The sequence below is a fragment of the Asterias amurensis genome, chromosome 1 (assembly GCF_032118995.1).
Source record: "Asterias amurensis chromosome 1, ASM3211899v1".
Lineage (NCBI taxonomy): Eukaryota > Metazoa > Echinodermata > Asteroidea > Forcipulatida > Asteriidae > Asterias > Asterias amurensis.
This window is the reverse complement of record NC_092648.1, coordinates 12,501,156-12,518,739: the sequence shown is the minus strand read 5'-3', so window position 1 is coordinate 12,518,739 and position 17,584 is coordinate 12,501,156. Positions and strand designations below refer to the sequence as shown.

General features: G+C 40.3%; 1 protein-coding gene across 4 annotated transcripts in view; it reads right to left on the bottom strand.

The window, feature by feature from the left end:
• The window catches only part of LOC139945917 (lysosomal-trafficking regulator-like), a 64,253-nt gene that overhangs the window by 12,186 nt on the left and 34,483 nt on the right, over positions 1-17,584 (bottom strand). For 3 of the 4 annotated variants that reach the window (XM_071943444.1, XM_071943436.1, XM_071943452.1), the window contains exons 25-44: positions 16,740-16,819; positions 15,887-16,042; positions 15,106-15,165; positions 13,652-13,783; positions 12,570-12,728; positions 11,813-11,952; positions 10,907-11,119; positions 9,940-10,122; positions 9,421-9,561; positions 7,343-7,467; positions 6,770-7,018; positions 5,586-5,647; positions 4,988-5,043; positions 4,712-4,864; positions 4,025-4,269; positions 3,332-3,398; positions 2,528-2,690; positions 1,826-1,966; positions 1,415-1,632; positions 580-819 (exon numbers count right to left, since the gene is read on the bottom strand). In XM_071943444.1, the coding sequence (XP_071799545.1) occupies positions 580-819; positions 1,415-1,632; positions 1,826-1,966; positions 2,528-2,690; positions 3,332-3,398; positions 4,025-4,269; positions 4,712-4,864; positions 4,988-5,043; positions 5,586-5,647; positions 6,770-7,018; positions 7,343-7,467; positions 9,421-9,561; positions 9,940-10,122; positions 10,907-11,119; positions 11,813-11,952; positions 12,570-12,728; positions 13,652-13,783; positions 15,106-15,165; positions 15,887-16,042; positions 16,740-16,819 (2,983 nt within the window). The remainder of the gene's footprint in view (positions 1-579; positions 820-1,414; positions 1,633-1,825; positions 1,967-2,527; positions 2,691-3,331; positions 3,399-4,024; positions 4,270-4,711; positions 4,865-4,987; positions 5,044-5,585; positions 5,648-6,769; positions 7,019-7,342; positions 7,468-9,420; positions 9,562-9,939; positions 10,123-10,906; positions 11,120-11,812; positions 11,953-12,569; positions 12,729-13,651; positions 13,784-15,105; positions 15,166-15,886; positions 16,043-16,739; positions 16,820-17,584) is intronic. The other variant, XM_071943461.1, reaches the window with a different exon arrangement.

Genomic DNA, 17,584 nt, shown 5'->3' with positions numbered 1-17,584 from the left:
TCGTAACTTTTGAAAAGAAATGCAAGAAAATCAGAAAGAATAAGTAACATTAAAAGAATCATAATAGTTATATAGCTTCAGTTATGGACATAAGACGCAAGAAACTTAAATACTCTCAAAAAAGAAGAAATTACATTGCTCGCACAAGTTTCAAAGCACCACAAATATCAACAAAGTTCAAAAGTTACAAATATATATTAATAATGCACATGAAACAATGCAACAGGATCAATAAAATCCATACACACCCAGAGTTGGCATACCATTAACAACAACAAACTAAAACACATACATGTACACTTCAAAATACAGAATACATAAGAAGCTACAAGGCCATGCTGAAAACAAAAAGTAATGCATGCAGCTCTAAAGGTATAAAAGAACTGTTTTAACAGAAAGGATTTGTACAAACACTCATGAAGCTGGGGAATATAAGAGTAATACATATAAATAAGTAACAGTATACAAGACATAATAAATTGGATTGAAATCATGCAAACATATGACATTTCAGATTTTTCCATCTTAGATAATTCAAGAAATAAGCAGGTTTTTCAGTTTAAATCCAAACTAACATACCCATACTCTTGCATCTGGACTTGCGTTAGCCTTCATCGTTTGTTGTCTCTGGCTGAGACCGACTAGTATACCCACAGTCCCCATCCCAAAATTATCAGGGAAGATGTCTGCTTCGATACGGGGCGGATGGTAGTTGACGAATAGCTGCTTGGGCGTCTGCCCGTAGGTCTTAATCATTGTCTCCACTGCTCTCTGCTTCACCGGATCTTGAATGGCCGTTGTGTCGATACCAAAGTATGTCTGGAGGGAAATCCCAAGAAAATATTATTTTTTTTATATTTTTTATTTTATTTTATTGTATTACACTCACACCGGAAAAACATTATAAGAAATTATAAGATATAATCCTAAAAAAGAACTAAGGCTGAGAAAATAAATACAAATATCCAAGATTGTATGAAATATCATGCCAGTGAGTTGCACGGAGGAACAGTTGACCAGCACCTTCACCAGGCTGTCCTACCAAAAAAAAAACTGTCAACAAATACCCCATCCCCAGCCGTGACACTTGTGTCCTTAAGCAAGACACTTAACCAGTGCTTCGTCCTTCAGATGGGATGTAAAAGACTAGAATAAATATTTTCTAGAATACTGAATCACAGTCTTGATTTGTGCTTTCATAATCATATAAGCTTGGCGCTTATGTCCCCTTGTGGGAGTTTGCCCAGTTCCCTTGATGGGAATATCATCTAAACAAACAAACAAACAAACAAATATGGGCCACAAATACCCAGATACCCCCTTCCCATATACCCCCCTTCAAAGCAACTTGTGTCTCCATGAAAATACACAAGCACAAAAGGGAAATGTGTCAAATAAAGATGATCCAACTTACAGCAGGGTGAAAGACGTTGACAGCCTCCACCGCTAGCGACCCTTGCTGTTTGACCCCAAAGACCAGATCCACCCAAGCGTGAAGGTACTCCGAGACGCAGACTGACTCCAGAGCCTGCCGATGGATCTGGGTGAATAAGCGGGCGCTTCCCTTAGCCCAAGGGGGTAGACTCACATGGTTGACAACCATGCCGGACTGGCGCACACCAAAATGGAATCCTGAAATAAAGACAGAAAAACTGTCATCAAATCCAAAACGCTTCTCGATACGGGCGACATGCCGTTTGTGAGTTGGCCGCGCTGTGTGAAAGGAAAATGAAAAGTTCACATGGGTAACCGTGGTGGAAAAAAAAAGTCCCAGGGCTGTATTCCACGGAATGAATGAGAGAAACAAACATTCTCCCAAACTTACCTTCGTTGTTGAGGAAGAATTCTGGCAAGAAGAAGAACTCTGGGATGAGTTCCTTGACATCGGTGGAGGACTGGAAGGAAGAAAGTCTCCAAGAGGTATCCACTGAGTGGAAAGTACGATCCGGAAGGTCAAAATGGTTGTCTGAAACAATAATCATTATTTGAATCTCATTACCGGAAAGCTCCATTAAAGAAAGAGGTCAGAACAATACATCCTTTTTCTCTTTACCAACTCACACCTGTTATCTCCATGTAGTCCCAAACAATGGAATAATTGTTTGAATCACATTAAGGGAGTGCTCCATTAATGAAAGAAGCCAGAATATTTCATCTTTTTCTCTTTACCAACTCACTGTTATTTTCATGTAATTCAAAACAGAGTTTGTTTGTTTGTTTGTTTGTTTGTTTTTCGACCGTCTTAACAGAATTCTTTATAAGACAGCAAGTGGACAAGAACAAGTAAAATATATACACACAAATTATAAAAGACAGTGGAATCTGAGGAATTGTCGAGGATAACACAACAACCTAAAAACCTAATTTCCATCGTGGTCCTCGGTATAAAAATACTTACAAATATACACCCAAGAAAGATTTGACAGGAATACTTCATTCTTTTTAATTGACAGTGGACTTCATTCATTTAAATGGATAATGAAAAAGCCAGTAATGCTGCTGTCAAAGATGAAACGAATAAACTTACCTTGATACTGCAGGAACATCTTCGTGAATGGAGGCAAGCGAACCAAGTACTGCAGGACTGTGCCACTGTTGGAGTAATGGGAACCATAGTGGTAGGGCTTGGTCCAGAACATCGTCGAGCCCATTCGGAAACCCCTCAGTTTCTGGTACTCTTCATGCAGGAACTGAATCATAAAATTATAAAATATTAACTTATAAACCACAAGGGAAACTGACAGGGATAAGTATACGGCTGAGCGGTTAAGAGCACCGGATTCAAGCTCTGGTGTTTGATCAGCAGAGTGTGGGTTCGGATCCCGGTCATGACACTTGCTACGTAAAATTGGGGAGGTATTGCTTTCTGCTCTACCGGCCAGACTTCGGATTGATGATACCCAAGCCTACATCCGTATGGACTGTAAAGGGGGTAACCCTGTTTCAGCCCTAGGAGTAGGTGGCGACGGCCTCTAAAAAAAGAAATGTAGCCCACAACTTCATGTGGCCTTCAGGCCATAAGTGTAAACCCCCCCCCCCCAAACAACAAAAACGATTGGGTGTTGAACAAAGAAAACATACAGTTTACATTGCTGCGACTGGTACACCACTCAACTCTTGCTCAGATATCTGCTAAGCAGAATAATGCTAAGCAAAATAACGCTTAACAGCTTCATGAAATTGGGCAAAGAACTTTGCTGAGCAAAATTTTCTGCTTACACAGCTTTAGAAACTTGGCCCAGGATTTGAATGAGCATTTTGATAAACCAAGCGATCAGAACTCAAGCCCAGTAGTATTTGAGAATGTCGTTTGAAATGAAACTTGACTTACCTTGTAGTTCTCCTTGTACTTTGTCTCCATAGCCTGTGTTTGGACAGCAACTGGTCTAGTCAAGTCCCTGCAACAAAAATGGAAAATCAAAAATTGTAACAACACATTATCATTGTAGTATTTGGTTTGCGGTAACATCATGGGTATATCTACTTGCTGGGTAGATTGTATTCTTTTGAGAACTTGTCTTGCTTTATATTCTACTACCGTGAAGTAGATCTTTTTGGAAATTAGGGAGACTTCTCTACTCATATCAGCATTCCTACACCCCTCTCCCAAACATGCCCACTTTCCCCTAATAAGCCCACCCAAAGCCCCTAAGGTACATGACTTGGGGTCCATTAGTTCCAACACATTGCTGGTATAGTCACACAGTATGACCGGGAACACTGGATACTACATGACATCGTTACAGGAACAATTGGCGTGGGATGATCATTCATACACCCCTCTCCCAAACATGCCCCCTAAAAACGCCCTCCCCAAGCACCCTAGGTACACACCTACATGTATATGACTTGGGATCCATTAGATCCAACACATTGCTTGTATAGTCACACAGTATGAACGGGAACACTAGACACTGCATGAGATCATTGAATGAACAATTGGGGTAGGGCAATCATTATTCCTACACCCCTCTCCTAAACATGCCCCCTAGTACGCCCCTCCTCAAGCACCCTAGTTACACACCTGTATGACTTGGGGTCCATTAGATCCAACACATTACTGGTGTAGTCACACAGTATGAACGGGAACACTGGATACTGCATGAGATCATTGAATGATCGGCCGGATAGTTTGTTGAGCTGGGTCAGGTACTCGTAGTTGGTCGACTGGCCCAGACGCCACGCCTGGGTGATGGCCGAGATGTCATCAACCTCCACCAGGTTGGGAAGGTCGCAGGATTTGATCTGCTGGTACAGTGTGTCTCGCTCCTTTATAAAAACGAGGGTAAAAGACAATCTCTTTGGTAACTCACACTCTTAACAATTTCATGGCTTTGCTTACCGCTGAAACTTACAATCACCATTCTCTACTTACTGTGCAAGCGCCAAATTTCTGCGTTAGCCTTGTAAGCGTAGAATGCCTAGTAACGAAGAGTATGCATGCGCAGAAGCCAACATTCGCCGCCAACCCCTGAAATACGCTTGCCGTAAGCACAGAATTCCCTGTTTCTGCAAGCACCGTTTCTTTGCGTCCGGTAAGCAGAGCAATGAAATTGGGCTTTGATTATAAAGCTGAAACTATTAACAATTCTCCAGAGCAATATCTTCATTTCAAATACGATGAAAGTGACTTATAAAATAAAATTATTTGTAGACCCCTATAATCAACACTGGTTATATCATTTGCCAAAATTAGAGTCTTAAATTGCACCTTTGTGTTCTCAAACGCCAGGAGCAATGTCTGGCCATTTGTCAGGAAGATCTCCAGTGCGTTGTCTCTCAGTTGATACCATCGAAGATGAAGTTCTTTGATATCTTCATAGAGCCACGAGATGGTCAACATATCATGGTCAAAAGGGTTCACCTGCAATAGATTGGGATCAATAATGATAACGCTCACCTTGTCTGAGAATCTTTGTTTTCACAACCAGAACGAACAAGTATACAAATAAAACAAATGTGGCCATAAGTTGTATTGGAATCCTACCTGTATTGATTGGTTGTCTGGGAGCTCTTCACTCACAAAGTACATGCTGTTGACTCCTGTACAAACACACAATCACAAATGTTAATAAAGTTGGATTTGAAACATGAATGGTGGAAATTATCCTTGATCCCAATTGCAAAATTTAACTGTAAAATTGTTGCGGTACCCGCTGCTAATGATTTAAACTGCCCCTAGCCACCAGGCTAGCTGGGTGGTCTGGCGTTAAGACATCTTCTCTAGCAATGCAAAGGTCGTGGGTTCGAATCCCAACCGAGCTATTTGCATGTGGATTTTTTTTACAGAACTCTGGAAAGTACTGAGTATACAGTGCTTTATACATATCAGTGTAAGCGTAAAAACAAAAGTAGATTCTTTAAACCTGATGAAAAAGTTTAACATCTTTACCAACTTGAACCACAAAAAAAATTGGCTAGCTTCCTCTAAAGGCCAGTTTATAGTCGGTCGGGCGATGGAAGTCTTGACGTGCGATCATAAAAAGACACAGTTTTTAGGCCCTCAGCAATGACTATAAACTGTGTCGCGCGTCACGATGTCTATCACCAAGACCATAAACCGACCTTTAGGTTTATTCCCTTACCTTGAAGCAAATCTCCCTTGGTCTCCAAGGCAGGTGACACCATCTTACAGAAGAAGGCACAACTAAAACAAATAAGACAGATACAACATTTACAATAGACCCAGGGCTCGACCTTAATAATAATTTTATGAAGCGCCTTTTACAAAAGTTACAAAGCGTTGTACAGTAACTTCGAATAAACACAAATTATAAGAACTTAGCTTAGCATAAAAGTAAATGAGTTTTTAACATGGCTTTGAAGGATTCAAGAAATGAAGCCTGACGGATGTGAAGTGGGAGATTGTTCCATAATGTAGGTGTGCTGACTGTGAAGGCTCCTTGGCCATACCGGGTGTAGGTGCGGGGTGCAGGAGACAAGCACAAATGGGATATAGACAAAGAACGAAAATTGCGAGAACTGTTGGCTTTGGTGGAAATAAGGTTCTGAAGATTGGCAGGAGCGAGACCATTTCTGACTTTGAAAAGAAGCAGGACTTTGAATGTGATTCGCTTGTTAATGGGAAGCCAGTAAAGGGGTTGAAGGACTGGTGTGATGTGTTCTTGGAGTTTTGCTCGGACAATAAAGCTAGCCCAGCATACATTGTTGGGTAGAAACTTTTGATGAGGGCCGGAAGAATGTAAAGGTCTGACATGCATTTGAACACTTTTGGGAACTTGCCCTTTTATGGGCATTGCTTAACTTGTATCATGGCTATTTTTGCTTTAAAGCCAGGTGTTGTTCCATAAATTCGCCATATTCATAATCAGACTATTTTGATACTGTTTTGGCTCAGCAAATAGATTGAACTGAGTTTCTGAAACAACAACAAAGCTTATTGACTTTGGGTTGGACCAAAGAACAATTTACTAGAGCTGGAATTGTACCAACAAACTCTGGATTAACATGCCGGCGCTCCAACAAATGAGCTATCCAGCCCTATGTTGGCGGAGTTCCTTTTTATTGTCAATATGTTTGCTTGGGGCTGCCAGTCAGAAGCCATACAACTATTTACAGCACCTTCTACATGGAACACCGAAAAGCCCAAGAAGGGGAAGAATGAAGAGTGAAAATTCGTGGAGCCAGGGTTGTGCGTGATATGGTGCAAGATTGAGGGGATCATCTTCAGGGGATGCAATTTTTTTATTTCAGATATGAAATAATAATAGGTTTATTATTTCATAAAAACACTTTTTGTCTGACTCACCTTATTTTCTCATTCTTCTGCAATCTCCTTTTGAACTCTGAGGAATCCGAGGACTGCAACGAGTCTTCAAAGAGATACTTCAAGGGCAGCGTGGGCTCCGATTCATGGGCTTCACGGAGTTGGGGAATGAAGAACTTAGCTGGAATGTGAAGATGGGATCTCTGAAGGCGTCGACGAACACGCCCTGGTCCCTCGGTGGGGTCTAGGCTCCAGGAGGATGGGTAGGACTTGGCATCGTACCAAATGGCCCTGTCACAGATATTATGGTTGAACAAGAATAATAATAATATTAAGGGAATAAATGAGTTAGTTACGAGGTCTGTAAATCGGCAGGGTCGTGGCTGTGCGATAAAGGACAAACCCAAAGACGAGGGCCTTTCTCACACAGCTTTTAACACCTGAGAGGCATCTTAAAGCACTCAAAACTTACATTTTTCTTTTACAGGTATAAAGACGTAAGACCAGTTGTCTACACCTTTATTAAAATGTTTATGAATCGAACTATTTTTACAATTTTAAATTGCAAAAACTGGGTTCCATTTTCATTGGCAACACGTGTACAAAAGAAAGTACCTTTCATGTGTTAAGCTTTGTATGAGATCCTGCCATGATGATCGGACATCTAAGGAGCTGGCTATCGTACTCTTCAGAAACTCCAAGAATCGTAATCTCTGGCCGTTCTGATATGCAGCGACCAACTGTAACCAATACAAACAAGACTGACTAATCGAACAAGCAAATATTCATTTCAAAATGTGTATTAATTGTATTCATTGTATCAAATGTTGTTCAATGTTGTTCCAAAAATTGAACAAGTTACAACAATAACCAAATTTAAACTTATATGATACAACAAAGAAGGAGATGTAAGCAAGAACAAAATATTAAATTATGTTTGGGTCTCCTTAAAGCCATTGGACACTTTCGGAACAGAAAAAAAAATTAAAAGTTCACAGATTTACAAATAACTTACAGGGTTTACAGAAGGTAATGGTGAAAGACTTCTCTTGAAATATTATTCCATGAAATGCATTACTTTTTGAGAAAACGCTAAAACAATATAATTTATTGATATCGAGAATTACTGATTTATTTTAAACACATGTCATGACACGGCAAAACGCTCGGAAACAAGGTTGAGCTTTCCCTTTATTTTCTCCCGACACCGATGACCAATTTCCCAGGTATGTTATTTTATATATCAGTGATATATCAGTGATACACGAAGTGTGGGCCATGGACAATACTGCTTACCGAAAGTGTCCAATGGCTTTAACATAAAAGCAGAGAATACGTACTTCGCAACACAATTCATAATGGTGTTATCCTGAGAGCTCATAAGGAAAATAAAATTTGGGCAAAAACAAATGAAATAAATTTCTGTTTTAACATCCTCCAAGCCGTGCATACATATACGTTCCTTAAATTCTACACCAGTATATCTCCCAACCTCAACTTGTAATTTATGTGCTGAGCACCTAAAACTTATAAATGATAACAGTGGCTTCTCATATAAAGCTCATCTGTCACTCAGTTATGATCAAGGTGATTCAACATTTAGTATTTCCCTGCAAGGTTAAGCTACATTTTTGGAGTACATACATGTACAAGACCAATTCCTTTACATAGCACTATGTGATGGTTTACGTGGTGCAATATGCTGCTGCTCAAACTCCTTCTCTTTTCGATAAGTGCACTGGGTTCTTTTACGTGCATTACACAACACACAGGACCAAAGGCTTTGTGTCCCATCCGAAGGACGCAGCAATAATGGTTAAGGGTCTTGCTTAAAGGAACACGTTGCCTTGGATTGGACGAGTTGGTCAAAACAAAAGCGTTTGTAACCGTTTTTTATAAAATGCATATGGATAGAAAGATGTTGTAAAAGTAGAATACAATGATCCACACAAGTTTGCCTCGAAATTGCGTGGTTTTCCTTCTACTGTGCGAACTAACACGGTCGGCCATTTATGGGAGTCAAAATTTTGACCCCCATAAATGGCCGACGTGTTAGTCGACGAGGTAAACGGAAAACCACGCAATTTCGAGGCATGTTTGTGTGGATCATTGTATTCTACTTTTACAACATCTTTCTACCCATATGCATTTTATAAAAAACGGTTACAAACGCTTTTCAAAGACCAACTCGACCGATCCAAGGCAACGTGTTCCTTTAAGGACACAGCTGTCACGACTGAGATTCAAACCCACACTCTGTTGACCAGAATCACCAGAGCATAAGTCTGGTGTGCTTACCCGCTCAGCCACGACAATCGGGTGTGTTCGATTAACTTCCCTGTGTGACGACCCCGTGGTGCTAATTCGGGTGAGCCCCTGACAAGAGCTTATCGAACAATCACTCAACCTCTCATGGTAACGCCATGCACCTAGGCCCAGCCCCAAGTGACCCGCTCCACAAGCAGGGTACTTGGGGCTGACCCGGGTGAGCCCCCGGAATGACGTCAAAGCTATTCGAACGTACCGGGGGCAGATCGGGGTTGACCAGGGGAAGCTAATCGAACACACCCTATGATTCTTGTTAAACATATTGGTTAGGGTGGGAGCTTTCCACAAAGGTACCATTTCTATTTATAATAATAATAGCATGAATAATATTTTTATAATTTTGGAATTTGGCGGGTTGAGCTTACCTGTGTGACCTCCATGGCTGAATTAGCGACCTCCCCAGACAATGTGCCGAGCTTAGCCCAAGCACTGGCACCCCCATCCAACCGCTGTTTCATGTTGGTTTCCTGTACAGACTGCTCATCAGATGCCAACTTCTCAAGTTCCTGTGCACAGCAAACAGTCAATAATAATGAGAACAACATAGACCTCTGCACACCCACAGTGTTCTGTATTCCCCACATCACGAACAAACAGGCTCCTTGAAATGTATGCTAAAAATGCAATATGTGGCCCCCAATTGATGTATCACAGGTGCAATGAAATCATTTGCCTGAACATCTGACATCAAACTTTGACATCAGAGATCTGCCGTTGAGAAGACATCTTCATTGAAAATGCACTTTTAAAGAAGGGGTGGCTAGCGCCCAGGGTATGCTCATTTGGTGGGTTGGATCAGGGGTCAGTGTGAACGGGCCGGCGGTTATTTCCTGGGGTTTCCCCCCGAGGAATAGTGCAGTGTGAAACGGGCTAAAGCAACTCACCTTTGCAACCCTGTCTCTTGATGTATTGTCCATATCTTCAGGGTAGAGTGGATGGAAACCACACTTCTCTAGAATGTCCATCAGCTTCTGGCAAAGTTTCTTGTCTGCTTTTGTGAGCTCCGAGGCGTGGTGATGCAGCAGGTCGAAAAGGTATAACTCAAACTTACCAAGGTGGTGCTGTGACTGAATACCAATGGACAAATAGTTTTGTTTATTTTGTTTTTGTCTTTGCAAGTTCGCCCAAAACAAGGCTAAAAGCCACTCTAGGTAAAGGGCTACAAGGGAGAAAACATATAGAAATGCAGAAACTCAGTGGAGCTGAAGGTAGGAATTGATATTCCTCTTTAAAGATGGCAGATCATAGGATGAAGGGAAACATGCACCAGGCAAGAAGTTCCAAAGAGATGCAGTATGATAAGCTAGTGGAGTAGCTCTTTGCTCTACATCTCCGCACAGCCACAGTATAAGGATGAGAACAAGCAGAAAGCCTGGACTTACGCTCACACACACTGACAGGAGGAACAAGGTTGGATAGACTGGTGGAACATTTGCCATGGAAATATCTGTAAAACAGACAGGGGCTGGCTACAGACCTTCAGTGAGCAAGGGGTTGTAGTGTAGATCCTAGTTCTATTATTTCATAATAACAAATAGTAAGCCTTGGTGACTAGTGCCACTAGTGTCGAAGGCGCGACAATTGATTGCGCTGGGGCAAACAATATGCCCCAATGCATCTTGGGAATCAAAAATTAGTCACCACTAGTGTCTACAAATTAGAGAGAAGGACTGGTAGATAAATGTGCTCTCTTTGGCTAACAGCTAAAAAGGAAAAGAGAGTGAGGCTAAAGGTTGCAACCCCACACATATAAATATGTAAATCACAAAGTTGGATTGGACATTTCAACACTTGGGCTCCCTACATTTCTAAGCTTAGATAATCCAAAACAAAATATAGCAGGGAACTCACTTTGGAGCCTACCTGCAAATTGGAGTTGAGTACAGCCTGAAGTATCCGATTGGAGCTGGGCATGCGTGCTATCCTGAGCAGGTAGACTCTGATCGATGTGGCTTGCTTGGGGGACATCATGTGGACTAGGAGACGGTGAAGCTGGAGGCGGAGTGTCTCTCGGGATGACCAGACGATGGTCTCCCACTGCTTACGCTGACCGAGCTTCCTCTCCTGGGAAAAGGATTAATGACAATACTGAAATCTGAAATCAAGGTTGCCTCAAAACTTAAAGTAGCAGGATAATTAGCCAGTTAGAAACCATAGCTTATACATTGGTAGTATAAAACATTGTAAAACAGCTCCCTCTGAAATAACTTAGTTTTTGAGAAAGAAGTAACTTTCCACTAATTTGATTTTGAGACCTCAGATTTAGAATTTGAGGTCTCGAGATCAAGCATCTGAAAGCACACAACTTCGTTTGACAGGTGCGTTTTTTCATTCATTATTATCTCGCAAATTCGACGACCAAATGAGCTCAAATATTCACAGATTTGTTATTCTATGCATGTTGAGATACACCAAGTGAGAAGACTGGTCTTTAACAATTACCAATAGTGTCCATTGTCTTTAAATAGTATTTGCAACTTAGCATGGTGGGAGTACAATTAGTTTTGCAATAGCACCATGTGTTAATCTCTTTTAAGTAGTGTTGGTTCCTGAAGATCATCAGAGCATACTGATCAAAACTTTTTTTTTTCAGAACCACCACTATTCAAAAGAGATTTCTACCGCAAACATCACCAAATTTTAGATTCAATAAAAAGTTGTGGGGAAGTGTGTCCATTAAACATTGCACGATTCTACACTGTGAGGACAGTGTTTGATCTTGAGTGTACACTTTTTTTGTAATGCTTGCTCGCTCACCATGGTAGCAAGAAACGCATCAGTCAGGAGGTGGAAGAGATATTTGCATAGTTGCTTGTAGGTGGATTCTGGTGGCGGGAGATAACTCTCATCAGGAGTCACTGATGTAGCTGGTTTAGACTGGCAGGTCAGGCTGGGATCTGCAAGTAGTTTTTGGTTACGGGGTTATTATTAATACGAGACATTTACATAGTGCATAACGCAGGAGCCTCTATGGGAAAGACGTAACATAAAACAATGACATGAAAGATATAAAGTAATAGTTAGAAAAGTAAAGATTCTTATAAATGAGTCTTTAAATAAAAGTTCCTTGAAAATTTGAAGAGAGTCAGATTGGCAAAACTGAAGAGGTATACTGTCTATTACAAAGGTGCAATAAAGTGGAAGGCTCTTTGACAAAACAATTGAGTGGAAAAAGTAGTCTGTATCAGTAGAGATTTGCCAGCAGAACGATAAGGCCATATTATAGAACTTTGAAAGTGGTGAGATTTGATCAAGAGCCTGTTGAGTTCCTGTAAGATAGGTGTAATACGTTGGAACAAGAGGTTCGTGAGACGAGGATAGCGACAGTGTTCTGAACTTGTTGAACTTTTCTTGCTATTTATTCTCTGGCTGCGGAGTAGATTTCGCAATTCAGGAGACTACTTTTTTGCCCTGCTTATTACCTACTACCAAGGCAGGTCCAAATAAACTGCTGTTTGTTGAGAAAGTAATCGGTTAGAAATAACCCAACTGATAAAAAGATGTTCATGCCTACCTCTCTGAACCACTAAATTGACAGACAGAAGACAGATTCTCTGGAAGCGTTTGGCGAGTAGCTCCTCATCGGCCAGCTTCTTGTTCGGTACTTTCTTCTTGATGGAATGTGACCTCTGCATTCTCAGTAAGGTGTCCAGCTCCGTGGAGTATCGACGATCTGGGGCAAAAAGAGTTTAAATGTACATTCATTAAAATACCTCAGACAGTTTTGCTATTCATATTGGTGGAGAGCACATCACATGGGGGTGTTTAAACGGCTGATAATGACCAGCTGGAGCTCTGTTTATAACCAGTTGTTTTCGAATACTACGCGCTAGTCTTGGTGCAAGACGTTTCTCGTTACAGCAATGCAGGCACTGCAGGCGCTGTTGCAAGCAATGCAGGCGCTGTTGGTGAGTTGGCCGCGCTGTGTGTGAAAGGTTATTTACAGGTAGAAGATTGTCTCTTGTGCTGGCAAAGTGTTCCTTGTGCACACAGTACAGTTGGTGTCTCCAAGTTGCCTGTGTGACAAAGCATTTAGTCTTAACATCATGTGAAGCAATTGAATGTCAAATTCTGTACTAATATTTATCCTCCCAACAAATATCATTACCTGAAGAGTGCATATAGCTATTTTTTCAATGATGCTATAGATTACTTATAGTATAGTTATCAGAAGCAAGTTACCAGCCAAAATACAATGTTTGAGAACATGATCATTGGTTCCCAGCTGAATTTTTGCTCAGCGAACAAAAGTGTTTTCCTGACCAACAATTTAATGAAATGGGCTCCTGACATGTTAAGTTTGTCGCTGTGGATAATCTCATGGCTCTGCTTATCGCAAGCAAATAGTCGACGCTTACGGAAGCAGGAAGTTTCACGCTTACGTTAAGCATATTTCCTAGGTTAGCAGAGTTTTTGATGCGTAATCTACATTACTAGGCATTCTCCGCTTACACAGCTAGCGCAGAAATTCAGCGCTTGCGCAGTAACTGGAGAATGGTGATCACAAGCGCAGAATTCACTGGTAAGCAGAGCCATGAATTTGGGCCCAGGAGACAACTGGAGGTGCTGTTTTAGTTATTTATTTGCCAATCTCACCTTCTGCTAGAGGACCAAACTCTGTCATCTGATCTCCTGAGATGATAGACACAGAGTCCTCTAAGGTGGGGCTTAGTTCACTGGACAAGCTGCTGGTTGATGCAAACATCCTCCTTGAACTTGATACTGAACCTGTGGATGATTATTAGTATTAGTATTGTCGGGTAGTATTATTTATTTGACCTCAACAAACACAAGTACATCAAAGAGCACAGTAAACCAATCAAATAACAACAATAATGGGAGACTTTCCAACGCTAGGTGGCAGCAGACTTACCGGGTAAATTTCCATTGTTTATGTAGTTCTGACATGCACATAATTCTGAGAACAATGGATTTACCAGGCAAGTCTGCTGCCCTCTATCGTCCCAGAAAGTCTCCTATTATTCAAGAAAATGGCACACAATAATCATACGAAAACAACTAACAGAACATGATCAGGAGGGCAACTATTGGATGAGCAAAATAATGAATGAATAGCAGAGCATGCAGGCAAAGATGGGAACAAATCCACTGAGGGGAAACAACTGGACAAACCAACAAAGAGCAGTTTATGTGAGTCAGGAACAACAAAAGTAAACTCAATTATTGTTACTCAAAAGCATGTTGTCCAGCGCATGTAAGTAGCACTAATCCAGAGGATTAAAACATGTGCATACAAAATTTGTCTATTTTGATGTTTGTTTGTTCAGATGATCTTCCCGTCAAGGGAACTCGGCAACCTCCCACAAAGGGATATAAACACCAAGCTGGCACTAGCCAATCTCTCTCATATAAACATTGTTTCAACGTCTTTAACTATAAATTTCACCAATCAAGAAATTGTGTATCAGTACCTAGACGACAATAGCTTGGTAGGATTCACACCCACAACCTCGCAAGTCATGCAGTCTTACAACTGCACCACAGTGACCAATGCAAACAATAACAACATGACAAGTTGAATTTGAGAATTAAGTCAACATCCATTAAAATTAAAGATTAGGAAATCATCATGCTACTGTCAGAACAAGTAGCACCTCGTCCTCTACAAATAAAAAGCAATTTTCTTTGATTGCAAAAAAAAAACCCTTGACCCGAGTCTGGCACGGAACCAGTTATAAATATACTTAACCAATCACATTTATTAGAGAACGGTTACCAGACAAAATACCTTGTCATAACATTACATTTACACTGGTTTCCTGCTTCTTTTTTTGCTTTGCATAAAATAGTTTAGTACTTTTGTCTTCATGAACAGCTCTTAGAATTCGCCCAAAATCATAGAACTCCCACCACCACTTATCAAAGGCTATTCCTACTTCCAAATACATGCATAAAGTTCTACACGGTTAAGCAAGAAAAATTGCAAAAGGTAATATGATGAAATTTAGGAAGAAAAATAATCTGAGATATCGAAAGGATTTTCTTATTGAATTTGTTACAACAGATCTACATGTATACTTAAAAGTCACCTTTGGATCCAATGGAATAAGATGCATTTCTCTGCCATTTGTGCTCCTCGTACTTCCGTTCTGGGAAACGCAATAAAGTTAAAGAAATAAGGTGTCTTCAAATAAGACGTGCTCTAGCAAAACCCTAAACTTCTCAACACTTACCACAAATGCAGCAAATGCGTTAACAGCAGAGATTTAAAATTTGAGGTTTCGAAATGAAACATCTGAAAGCCAACACTTTGTGTGACAGGTTTTTTTTCTTTCTTTCATTGTTATCTCGCAACCTGGCAACCAATCAAGCTTAAATTTTCACAGGTTTGTAAGCTCATTCATATGTTGAGACACACCAAGTGACAAAGACTGGTCTTTGACAATTACTAATAGTGTCCAGTGTCTTTAGGTGCTAAACTTTTTCCCACTTTGCTTGACCAAAAGTTAGGGTTTTGCCAGAGTCGGTCATAAATCACTACAGTGCAAAATGATGCAGCAGCCAAGCTAATACCAGATTTAAAAGGAAAAAAAAAACATAGGAATGCAAAAATAAAGCCTACATAATGCTAAAAACTGTGCAAACTACTTGCTTAACATGCTCATATTTCTTCCATTCAGATGTGAAGAATAATGTTTTTTAAATGTGTTAATTTATTTTTGAGATACATTTATGACAACAACTTAAAATCAGGGCTAGTTAAACTTCCTGGGGGCTAGCTACACCCAGAGTTAACTATTAGCCCGGTTGGCTACTTAACAAAGAAGCTTAAGAGCAAGGCCTGAGTTGGTCAAGGACTATACAGCTTACCTGAGTAGGTTGCGCTTCGTTGGAAGCTCAAGGATTTCTTTCCTTTAGTGGCAGCGGCGTCGATGGCCATGGAGGTAGCCTTAAAGTGATCTAGAAGCTCCTTAATGATATAAGACTGGGTCTCGTACACTACATCCGTTACTGCAGAGGCTGGACCTGCGGAAATAAAACAATGCGTGGGATTGTTCAGTGTCAGGATTTCATATAGGGTTGGGGCTTGTGACAACCACTAAACCATCAAAACAACTTGTAACATCCACTTCCAAATGTCATAAATATTGAAACAAAAGGTTTTTCTTGACTAAACTTTAAAAAATGAAAGTTATGGTTTCACTTGTTCACATTGCAACCAAAATCTGACCACATGAACTGAGCCTAATTTCAAACTTTTTTTGCATTAATACCATAGACCTTTTCGCAAATACTGGGGCGCGCGTGTAAAGCTTGAAATTAGGTGCATTGTGGTCTAGCTGGTGTCCAAATTTGATCCATATCTATCCCACAATGCACCTCATTTAACAGTCTGCGCTTGCGCAATGGTATTTGCGATAAGGTCTATGGCTCATTTTGTTCAGTTTGCAACAGCTATATTAGATTTTTTTCACACCATGTAAACATCATCTATCCAAACAGCACATAACTGCCCTTTTAATAGATGTTAAATTTGCATCGAGATAAGGAATGATACTTTTGGTTTTACAGCGGTGCAAGGGTAAAACCAAAATTAATAAAACTGAGCATAGTCAGTTGTGCGTACAGCTTATTATATGCAGTTACATGGTCTTTAACGGTTGGCCAACTCACTGGAAAATGTTACAAAGAGAAGAAGGATAATAATTTCTTTTTAACTCACCATATTTTGCTCTGTGTCTCTCCTCCATATCTCCCAGTAAATGCAGCATGCTTTCAAAATAGTCAAACTGACTACTGGAACTGGACAAAAAGATAAAAACAATTGTGAGAGTATTGGTCAGGCTTGAAAAGTTACATGCAAACCTCAGAACCAGGTATAACAAAAATTATTAGGCTTATTGTTTCTTTTAAAACTAATTAACTTTAACCATTTGTTCTCATCTACCATTGATTTTGTACACAAAGGATGCTGGCAGAGTTTTGTCAATTTTGTCAATTGTCAATAGTCTGCTTTATTGTCACACACATACACATACATGTATACAGTGAAATTCAATTTGGTTTGCGAGTTTAAAAACATTAAAATTACAATAAATACAACATTGTCCTGCCCCTCCAAGTGTCACAAAGTGTCTAGTCAAGAAGGTCATGAATATGGATTAAACAACAGCCATCAACGGCCAATCATAGCGTGGGAATGTTGGTCAGAATGGACTGTTTTCAATGATTGTACGACAACGTGTATTCTGAAATGAACGATAGCAAAGATCAGACCCTGATCCTGATAAGTATAGCAAGTTTCTAGAAGTGTTAAACTCACTATTTTAAAAGTTTTATTTGGAATTCTGCCACTGTACCCTCATTTACATGTGAAAAGGAACAAATATTTGTCTCGCTCGGCAGGCTAGTGAGACTCGCCCGACGCTATTTTCACTCGCATTTGGGTTTTGACTCGCCCGACGCTATTTTCACTCGCATTTGGACCCGCTAATTTCAAACCCTGTAACACACTTAGAGCTTTAAATAGTAATCAAAGCTGTTTTATTTCATTTCAAAATCTTCAAA